Source organism: Dromiciops gliroides, chromosome 6, assembly GCF_019393635.1.
Source record: "Dromiciops gliroides isolate mDroGli1 chromosome 6, mDroGli1.pri, whole genome shotgun sequence".
Lineage (NCBI taxonomy): Eukaryota > Metazoa > Chordata > Mammalia > Microbiotheria > Microbiotheriidae > Dromiciops > Dromiciops gliroides.
Genome location: NC_057866.1, coordinates 167,809,317 through 167,820,460, shown reverse-complemented (window position 1 = coordinate 167,820,460; position 11,144 = coordinate 167,809,317). Strand labels below are relative to the sequence as shown.

Sequence of the window (11,144 nt, the reverse complement as noted above, 5' to 3'; positions counted from 1 at the left end):
ATAGCTAGGGTATAGCAAATGAGAAACTTTAGGACCTACAAAAAGCAGATGGTAGGCAAACCTGAGGGAGAAAAGAGGCAACTCTACTAGTTGGTGATGGAAGGGGGAAAAGGTCCTGGGATTTTTGCATACAGTGGGTTTTGCCTGCCACTTACCCATAGCTTGTATATTTTCCTTTTATGACTCTTTTTTCCTTTTCAGGGATGCACTTGATGTTTATTTTAAGCTGATTTTACTTGTATAAAGAGATATAGGGAGTCTGGGGTGAATACATATAGTGTGATTTGTTTGACTCCAAACCTTCTTGCTTTGGGTCCATCACCCTTCTAGGGAAAGCCCTGCTGCTTCTGGACTCTTAAATTTTTCTCTCTCTTTCTTCATCACTCCCTTCCTCCCTCATAAAGGGTAGCTGTTAAAAGTCTATTTTGCCCCTGTAAGTTTCCATAGGCAAACTATATGCTTGTGCACCTGTTCAATTCCCTCATATCCTGTGAAGAATTCTATCTTACCAAAATATGTTTAGAGCCTCCTGAAGCTAATAATCCTTTTTTTTGGGGGGGGAGCAGGGAAATGGGGGTTAAGTGACTTGCCCAGGGTCACACAGCTAGTGTCAAGTGTCTGAGGCCGGATTTGAACTCAGGTACTCCTGAATCCAGGGCCGGTGCTTTATCCACTGCGCCATCTAGCTGCCCCTCTAATAATCCTTTTCTGCATCACTGTGTGCCTTCCCTTACTGAGAGGAGTAAGCCCAAATTCTTGTTTGTGTGAGGAACAGTACTTCAGGTGGTTCTGTTGTTAAGAATAGAAAGCATCGGATAAATGCAGGACAGCCTATGCCTAGCTATCAGCAACAATATAGTTTTCAGTGGATATGACTGCCTGTAAACGTTCCGTTGGCTTTTGGGTAGAGGACACAAGGATTTTTGTCTTGTAGCAAAAGGTATCCCAATCAAGAGAAGCTTGCTCCTGAGAGAATATAGACTCAGAGAAAATCTGGAACTTAGTGACAAAAGCTATTTGGTTACTAAAGAATCAAGAGTGGTAAACTAATGGCCTGGTGAAAGAGACATGACACCTGTCAAAAGGCGTTCATGTTCAATGGGAGAAAGGTGCTAGAATAAGCAATCGTTGCCTAATGATTGAGTTTGTTTGGCAGGTTGGGGCATACTACTTACTCAACGTTCCTTAAGTCTAGGGGAATAGGGGATGGGAAGAGCTGATTTTACATAAGTTGTTGAAGACATAGATTTTTCTGTTAGAAATGTGGTGCTTCAGTACTTTATACCTGAAAGAGCACTTACTTAGCCAGTTATTAGAGCTGATAGCCTTACATCTACTGTACTCCTAATATTGACTTTCCACAGTGTAGTGATAAATGCTGTTAGGTGGGGGTGCTGGTGCTGGTGACTATTTTTCCAGACTTATTAATCACCCTTGTGCAGGGTGCTGTTCTGGGTGTTTGTGGAATTAATCCTGGTACCTAGCACTGTTCTTTATAAGGTATTGTATAGAAGTAACCCTTCCTTGATTGCTATTCTCCCAGGGGAAATTAGAATGCTAGCAGACTTGCTAGCTGCTTTTTCAGCTGCTGATGGAAAATAGTGAAATTCTCTGCAAGTTCTTGCTGCTACAATTTACAGGTCCCTTTGGGAGAATGAGTGCAGCGGTTATTTTCTTTCAGTCTTAGAGAAAAATATTGGACTAACTGATGGACCCAATTTTAGTCTTGGTCTTACTTAGAAAAGGTAGTTTTGTCTTTTGCCAGGAGGTGGGGTCCAAGCTGCTTGCCCAACAACGAAAAGATACCATATACTACCCATCCTGTTGGCATTAGTGTTTTGTGGGAGTTGGTGACCTGTGGGTTGTTTTTTTTTTAAAGACCCGGTTCATTTTTCTTTGGAACAGTATTGGCCATTTACTTAGCCTATAAGAAATATTATCTCTTCCTTCCTTTCTTGAAGTTGGACCCAGTTTGCTCATCCTGATTTCTGGGGCTCAGGTAACCTGCCTTTTTATTTAGTGTCCTGGAAGGAGACAGGATAAGTGGTTGGGGAATAGTATTCTTATGTCTGCTTGAATGGGGTAAGGTTGAATGCAGTCCTCTGTCCCTGCTTTTCTGAGACTGGATACTACCTACTACTAATTAGTATTGATTTCTGAACAAAGAACAATAAATGCCATGTTTAGATGTTTTCTTCAGATTTTTCTTTAGTATAAAATCACTAATGATGTCTTCTACTTTTTATCCCTTCTAATCAACAACTCCCTTACCATGGAAGGATAGTACATTTAATACAAAATCCCCTTACTAGAGCAGGAAAGCTGTCAAATAATTAAAGTAACCACATACACTGTAGTTATAGAATACAACAACTTGTCATGTTTTTCGTTTGTTTGTTTTTTGGCGGGGCAATGAGGGTTAAGTGACTTGCCCAGAGTCACACAGCTAGTAAGTGTCAAGTGTTTGAGGCCAGATTTGAACTCATTTCCTTACCCCTCCTCAAAAAAAAAAAAAGAAAAGAAAGATAGAAACAACCCTTCAACCCTAATAGTACCCTGTGCATAAGCAGCATCAAGATTTGGACTTGTGGGATTAGACTTTCCACTGGTGGTGCAACAATGAATTTTGAACTTTTTATATTAGTTTTAGGGGCAAAAATTGGAAGATTTGGAAGAGGAGCAAGTGTAGAACATGGACTCTCTTTTTTTTTAATTGAGTTTTATTTTTTTCAATTCTCAAGCATTTATTTCTTTTTCCTGCCATTCTCTTTCCTCCCCCCATAGGAAGAAAAAAAAAAGGAAGGCAAAATGCTGTCATGAAGAAGCATAGTTAGGAAAAACAAGGCCCCATGTTGGCAACAGAAGAATAGATCTTTTAATAAATAGGAGGTAAGATGTATACATGGAAAAAGAAGTTGGAAAAACTCTAAATATCTTATTAGAATTACCAAGTAGTATTTTTAAATGTGTGTCTTTTTGTTAGAAGTTGTCATCATAAGCATTGCCATAAATAAAAGAATAACTGTTCTCATTTGGTCAGTGTCTTTATTTGCTCCTTCTGGGAGTGAAAGCCATCTCAGCCATATGTTCTTCTTTCCCACCAATTAGATATTAGCTGCTGGTTATATGACAGCAGCTAGGTGGCACAATGGATAGAGTACCAGACCCTGAGTCAGAAAGACTCATCTTCCTGAATTCAGATCTGGCTTCAGATACTTACTAGCTGTGTGACCCTGGGCAAGGTACTTAACCTCTGTTTGCCTTAATCCACTGGAGAAGGAAATAGCAAACCACTCCAATATCTTTGCCAAGAAAACCCCAGATGGAGTCAGGAAGAGTCAGACATGACTGAAACATGACTGAACAACAACAAAGCTGGTTATATGTACAAATTTCAGGATAACAAAAGCAACTGTTATTTAACTCTGGGGATTCAGTGAAATACAAAGTGTCTATGAAAAGATATTAGGAAGTGCTGCCAATATTTATAGCAGCTCCTTTTTGTGGTGGCTGAGAATTGGAAATCAAAGGAATGCTTATTAATTGGGGAATAGCTAAACAAGTTGTGATATATGATTATAATAGAGAATTTTGTGCTATAAGAAATGACAAGCAGGATGATTTCAGAAAGGCCTGGAAAGACTTGTATGAACTGATGTATAGTGACGTAAGCAGAACCAGGAGAATGTTGTGCACAGTGACAGCAATATTGTTTGACAAAGAAGTGTGAATGACTTGACTATTCTCAGCAATACAATGATCCAAGACAATCCCAAAGGACTAATGATGAAGCATACTATCCACCTCCAAAGAAAGAACTAATATTGATTGAACCCAGACTGAGGCATGCTACTTTTCACTTTCTTTTATTCGAGTTTTCTTATACAAAAAATGTTTTACATAATTGGTGAAATGGAAAGTATTGCCATAGTTTGGGGGTGGTGTGTATGTCAATAGGTGCCAAATGCTAACCAGACTTTGGACTTGGAATACTGGGGATTAAGTCTTCATTCTTCTTAGTACCTATTTGTCTATGAACAGTCTCTAACAGCAAGCATTTATAGGGTTTGTATTTATAGCAATATAAGGCTTACAAAACGCTTTACATATGACAACTTGTTTGCTCCTCAACCCTGTGAGGTAGGTACAGTATTTATCTCCATTTATCATTTCTCAGCCTTTTGGCTAAGATCAAGTGTAGTCTCTGTTCTTATCAGTTTAATGATTATCTCTATTTTATAGATGAGGAAACTGAGACAGAGAGCAGTTAAGTAACTTGCTCAGGTTCACACAGCCATTAAGTATCTGAGGTGGGATTTGAACTCAGGTCTTCCTGAATCCAAGTCGTGTGCTCTAGTCACTATACCAAAGTTCACCTATATTGCTCTGAGTTTACACATCAATGAAGAGATTATAAAAGATCATCTTTAAGGTCCCCTCCACCTCTAATAATATTGGAGTGAGTAACTAACAAAGAGTTAACAGCTACTGACAAATGAATGGCATAGTTCTCTGAATGGAAAGGTTCAGGCTTTCCTTTTGACATTGGAGAATCCTGGTTGCTTCTTGAGAAGGGAATTGGTACTGTAATAAGGGGAAATGATTATGGTTGCTTAATGGGGAGAATTAGAGGGCCTTCGGGGATGTCTGATGCAGTTGAAGCTTCAGAAAGTTGCTGGGTATGGAAGAATAGAGAATGTGGGTATAATGGATTAGATAATGTTGGCTCCTAACTCTTCTCCAGGGAAGAAGGCTGACTTTTGTGGTTTGGCATCAGAGATGGGTTAGTTTCAGGAACGGAGATATATTGAGTTTTACTACTTGGGATGAGGGTGCTTTTGGCTACTGTTGTAGAAATAAATGTAGGTTGCTTTCTTAATTTAGGAATCATTCATTTGCCTTTTGCCAAAAAAGTTATCTCCCTTTTCATTAACTCATAGAAATGACTAAGCCTTAATAATGGGCAAAATGCTGCCTTCTATCTCTCATTTGGGAGATAAGAACTGATATGTGTACACGTATTAGGGCAAGGGAGGAAGAATTAGATTCAAGTGGAAGTACTTATTTCTGACAACTGGATATTAACCAGGGGAGTAAAAGGAAATTTGGGAGACTCCTCTTTCTTCTTGGAAAGGATTATTAGTTGTTTTTCTTTATTCAAGAGATCTGGCTCTTGTTTCTTTTCTTTTCTTTTCTTTTCTTTTTTTTGATTAGTAGAGATTGATTCTTTTCTGACCAGGGAATAGGTTAGCCAAGGTCTTACAATTGGTAAGTGAAAAATTCAGTATTTTAACTCAGGATCTCTAGCTCTAAATCTAATATTCTTTCTTTTAAAAAAATCTTTTTTTCCCAATTATATGTAAAACAAACATACAATCCCTGCTCTCAAGGAGCTCATAGTCTAATGGGAAAAGCAACATGCAAGCAGCTATATGCAAACAAGCTATACACAGGATAATTTGGAGATCATCCAAAAAGGAAGGCACAAGGATTAAGGGGACCCAGGAAAGACTTTTTGCAGAGGGTGGGAATTTATCTGAGATGTGAAAGAAGCCAAGGAAGCAAGGAGGTGGAGATGAGCCTTCTCTTCTTATCTCCTTAGCCAGCCTTTTCTCCCATGTTCCCAAACATGTTTGTTCTAGTCACATGGGACATCTTGCCATGCCTGGAATATGTCTCATTGCCTTGCCTCCACACCTTGCCTTATGCTGGAATCCTTGCTTCACCTATCTGCCTATGAAAATCCTACCCAGCTCAGAACCAGCTCAGAGAATCATCCTAAAAATGCTTCTGTAGGGGCAGCTAGGTGGCGCAGTGGATAAAGCACCGGCCCTGGAGTCGGGAGTACCTGAGTTCAAATCCGGTCTCAGACACTTAACACTTACTAGCTGTGTGATCCTGGGCAAGTCACTTAACCCCAATTGCCTCACTAAAAACAAAACAAAACAAAACAAAAAAATGCTTCTGTGATTACAGATGTAGAGAAAATGATCTTTTGTTAGAACTCCCGTAGGCCTTTGTTTGTACAGTTAATGAAACACTGACCTCAAGGTCAGAGACCGGTTTTGTTTTTATCTTGGTATTTTTAAGCATCTGGTACAGTGCCTTGCACTTATTTGGCCACTTGTTATGTTAAACCTTTTTTTAAATTTACAAATGTCCCTGTTGAATCTCTTCTATTGATAATAAACTCCATGAGGGTAGGGGCTATGGGTTAAGTACATCTTTGGTTCTCCCTATCCCCCAAGTAACAGCTATCCAATAAATACCAGTCGAATAGAATAGATACTTTTTTTTTTTTTTGCGGGGCAATGAGGGTTAAGTGACTTGCCCAGGGTCACACAGCTAGTAAGTGTCAAGTGTCCAAGGCTGGATTTGAACTCAGGTACTCCTGAATTCAGGGTTGGTGCTTTATCCACTGCGCCACCTAGCCGCCCTCTAGAATAGATACTTTTAATACCATGTTGGATTAATGGAAAAGGTAGTGGTTACATTATTATGTATATTTAGAGTAATTTTTCGATTTTTAAAGGAATTGTTTCCTACTAGAGTCCTCTGAGTAGTCACTTCTTCCAAAAATAGCAGATAGGCAATTTGGCCATAGAGAGGGGGCTGGCTTGAGGGTCCAATCTGCCTGGGTTCAAGTCCCATCTCTGACACATACGAGCTGTGTGACCCTGCATAAGACACCTCATCTTTCAGTAATTTAAACTACCAGTATATACTGGTAAGGGGTTCCTTCCCTCAGTGATATTACTGGGCTAAACACCCCTGTCACCCCCAAAGTAGGAGATGATGACAACTGTCTAGTTTTATTTCCATTCTTCTTTTAGAATAGGCGTAGGAGACAGTTCAGGGCTGCATGCAAAAGATAGCCACAAAGAAGCTCGCCAGTGTCATTTGTAGTTCTTTTATTTTTGTTATGGCATGTTTTGGAAACAGATTATATCTGGTTTATTTCTGTTACATATAAAAAGTGCTTATTCAAATAGACTGTGAAAACTTAACTTGCAGAGGATCCAGAGGACTTTCAAAGAGAACGCTTGTAAGAAGTTAACATTTTCTCTATAAAAGCTCTCTGGGTTTTATTTTGAGAAAGTCTCTGAAATTGTTCTTTTAATCATAATTACTTGGGATAGGGGATGACATGTTATTTTCTGACATTGCTCTTTCTTTCTTATAGTTGCGAGAGGCTGAGGAAGATCTACCGTGACACAGCAATATCATAGGGATTCTACTCCTTTCCCAACCCTGGAGAGACAAGGAAAATTAACTAAAACATTTTTAATAACAATAATTTTCTTTACAAAATGCTTTTCCCTTTATTTCTGAACTGTCCTAAGGAGACCAATTAAAAAGAAATGGGGAGTGTTTATGAAGAAATTAAAATGTCTTTTTTGTTTGTTTGTTTTGGGTTTTTTTGTTTGTTTTAAAATGTCTTTAAAGGACTGATGCTCCAGAAATATATCAGCAGGCTCAGACATGTCTGACATAATAAGATTTCTATTTTTGTTTGACTTGTGGAGCTCAGTTTGAACTAAAAAGTCAACTATAGATTAGCCCGGAGAAGACCTTTCTGCTCATACGTTTGCTAGTCTGATTACAATTTTTCTTTTATTAAATTCAAATTAGATTTTTAAATATTAATCCCTTGGACTATCTATATGATTACTTGGACACTTTAGATGCTTGCCAAGTTTTTTCATTTGTGGTGTGACAGACTGCATCAGATTGTGTCACACCGGAAAACATTTAAGGAAGCAGATAAAAGGAAACAAAAGAAATCTCTTCAGAAACCCTGGATGAGATGGCAGAAGCTGCAGTGGGTACTTTACCTCTCCCTGGAACAAGGAAAAAGAAAAGTTTGTCTATTGAAGAAAAGATTGACATCATAAATGCAGTAGAAAGTGGTAAGAAAAAAGCAGAGATTGCAGCCAAATATGGAATAAAGAAAAATTCACTGTCTTCCATTATGAAGAATAAAGACAAGGTTCTAGAAGCCTTTGAATCTTTAAGATTTGATCCCAAAAGAAAAAGACTCAGAACTGCTTTTTACACAGATCTGGAGGAAGCATTAATGAGGTGGTATCGAATTGCCCAGTGTCTAAATGTACCAGTTAATGGTCCAATGTTGCGTCTTAAAGCTAATGATTTTGCTCAGAAACTGGGACACAGTGATTTTAAGTGCAGTAATGGTTGGCTAGACCGCTTTAAATCAAGATATGGTTTAGTCTTCAGATCTCAGCCAGTAGAACCTACAGCATCATCAGTAGATGCTACTACTGTCTGGTCCCAAAATGTGCTTGCATATTATTTAACTGATTATCACCCCAAGGATATATTTAACGTAAAGGAGACTGGATTGCTCTATCGAATGTTACCTACTAACACTTTTGCATTTAAGGGGGAAGCATGCTCAATTGGAAAACAAAGCAAAGAAAGGATAACTCTTGTGGTTGGGGCCAATATGGATGGTTCAGAAAAGCTGCCTTTGCTTGTTATTGGGAAAAATAAAAACCCACATTGTTTTAACAATGTAAAGTCACTTCCTGTACATTATGAAGCAAACAGAATGGCATGGTTGACCTTGGACATCTTTGAGCTATGGATGCAAAAGCTTGATGAAAAATTCCAAGCCCAGAAACGGCGAGTTGTGGTTTTTCTTGATTCTTTACCAGCACACGCGGAAATAAAGATTCTCAAGTCCACTCAACTAGTTTTTTTCCCTTCATCTTTATCTTCCAAATTTGTAGCTATGAAACAAGGCGTTATTAAAAACCTTAAGGTCAAATACCGATTCTGTCTTGTCAAGAAATTTCTAGAGACTGTTGAAAGCAGCAAAGACTTTACTTTCTCTCTGCTAGATGCAGTTGATATGTTGCATCTGTGTTGGAGGACTGTAACCCCAGAGACTATTGTCAAGAGCTATGAAAAGGCAGGATTCAAATCACAACATGGAGAAATTGGCAAGACAAATATGGAGACTGAAAATGACCTAGATTTAGTTACTCATGCTCTAGCTGCAGGAGTAGAATTTCCCGAAGGTTTATCTCTGGAAGAATATGCATCCCTAGATGAAGATTTGGTGGCATGTCAATCAGCCTCAGATGGTGAAGTGACACGGACCAAGGAAGGTAAAACAAATGAAATTGACTATTATGCTTCTGATGAAGAGGATGAAGATGGATCTCCAGAGACCGAACTACCTTTGCCATCAAAAAAGGAGGCAGTGACTGCTTTAGAAACTCTTAAAAAATTTCTCAGAAGTCAAGAAATCAGTGGCACACTTCATGATTCTTTAGCAGATCTTGAAAATTTTATTCAGTGTTTACCATTTAAGTAATTATCCAATGTAAGTTATCTAAGGAGTAATAACTTTTCCTAATGTCATATTAAAATTTAAGGAGTATAAATGGAAAGTGTAGTTAGCTATGGAAAAATGAAAACTAGGTAGTCTTGGGAACTTGTGATTTAAGTGCAGAAGTCCTTGGTCTGAGTTACAAAGCTGCCTAGGTAAAGGAATTTTTAAAAATGCCAGTTAGGTATGATGACTAAGTAAATAAAAACCTTAAATTTCAACCAAGCAATTTAGGTTTGAGGTATTTTCCATAGGCTCTCTAATTGGGAAATATGGCTTACATCTCTCCAAATAAGAATAACTTTGACTCACAGCTCCCTACAGATTGAATTGATGTCATTTTCTGTTTCTTTTCAGAAGTGCAGCTTTAAGTTCCTGACAGTTTAAATTCATCTCTATTGAGGAATCAGTAATGGAGGTAAACAGACGCCTATCTTCAAAATCCCTTATTTCAGAAACATGAACAAAAATGGCTCCAAGTGTATATTGTAGAAGTGATGAATAGTATAGAGTTCTTGTAGTAATATGTGTGTTGCAATAGGATTTCTATGAAGAAGAAAACTTGGCCTTACTTACCTCTTCAGATAGTCTAATGAGACTCAGTTTCTTTTGCTTACCATGTAGCCTGATTTTTCTCTAGGGACTTCTGATAGATAGAGATATAGATATAGATGCATGTATGTATATATACGTATATGTGTGTGTATATATACATACACATATATGTGTATATATATAAATATATATTTTAAGTATTATATGCAGAAATTCATTTTTGGTGAAAATAAATGATACGAAGTGAGAACAACTTTGCATTACAATATTGATATATACACACATGCATGTATGTTATATGACTCATTATTTCAAGGGTCATTTGTAAAGAAGGGGTCAAGATGAAGGAATGAGTCTCCACAGTGTCTTTTTGATATCTGTAACATAGTGGAGATAGATCTTTCCAAACTACTTTTTTATCTATATTATATATACATACAGCAAGATTGTGTAGTATCTCCATTAGAAATTATGCCAAATTTCTTATGGAATTTATTATGCTAAGTAATGCAACTTTCATCAGTATTAAATTTGTAAAACATATGACACAGATATTTTTATTTCTAAAAGAGAAGCTCTCACATGCTACAAAAGATTTCTCTAATTTTGTCAATAATCACTTTTTAAATTTAAGCAATTAATTTTTTTGTTTTGATGAAAAATGTATTTTAAAAAAATATTTGAATATTTTGTTAGCCATATTTTTTATCAGGTCACTTTTATATGCAGATCTTAACATATTTGTTTAAAATTTCCTTTGGAATAATGATATTCACACTGATTATTTTTATTGTATTAAAGGATATAAACATTCATAAAATATGGTCTTAAAAGTCCATGATGAAGTATTGGAACAATGTAACTCACTGTGCTTCAAAAATTCTGTTTGAATTTTATTGACTTACTGTGTATTGAAATATTTTTCATTCTTCATTTAAAAAATTTATCCTTGTCTATCTGGTCAATGTACATAAAGTTAATTTGTGATACTCTGCCCCAAAAAATGTAAGTTTATGTTTAGAATCTTTTATTCTACCCATTCACATCTGACTGCAGGAAATAAAATGACTTTGTGCAATATTGATTTGTTATTCTTTCAACCTTCAGTAGACCAGCCTTAACTTACTAGGATTAAGAAGGGATTTTGAAAAAACAAGATATTAGTAATTTATATTTCTTAAAGATTTTTACAAATGACTTTAGAACTTAAACATTCACATTCACATTTGGA

At 37.0% G+C, this 11,144-nt stretch overlaps 1 protein-coding gene and 1 pseudogene across 2 annotated transcripts; both read left to right on the top strand.

The window, feature by feature from the left end:
• The first annotated feature begins 4,165 nt into the window (after positions 1-4,165).
• LOC122733109 lies at positions 4,166-4,381 on the top strand (annotated as a pseudogene).
• Positions 4,382-7,012: 2,631 nt separating this feature from the next.
• On the top strand, positions 7,013-10,598 carry TIGD4 (tigger transposable element derived 4). 2 transcript variants are annotated; one of them, XM_043972549.1, is made up of 3 exons: positions 7,013-7,045; positions 7,184-9,352; positions 9,719-10,598. In XM_043972549.1, exon 2 carries the CDS (start codon positions 7,808-7,810, stop codon positions 9,341-9,343), a length of 1,536 nt encoding a protein of 511 aa, XP_043828484.1. In that variant the 5' UTR covers positions 7,013-7,045; positions 7,184-7,807; the 3' UTR covers positions 9,344-9,352; positions 9,719-10,598. The 2 variants fall into 2 exon arrangements, with proteins under 2 accessions (XP_043828484.1, XP_043828483.1); XM_043972548.1 differs by having other exon boundaries at positions 9,716-10,598.
• Positions 10,599-11,144: the final 546 nt, after the last annotated feature.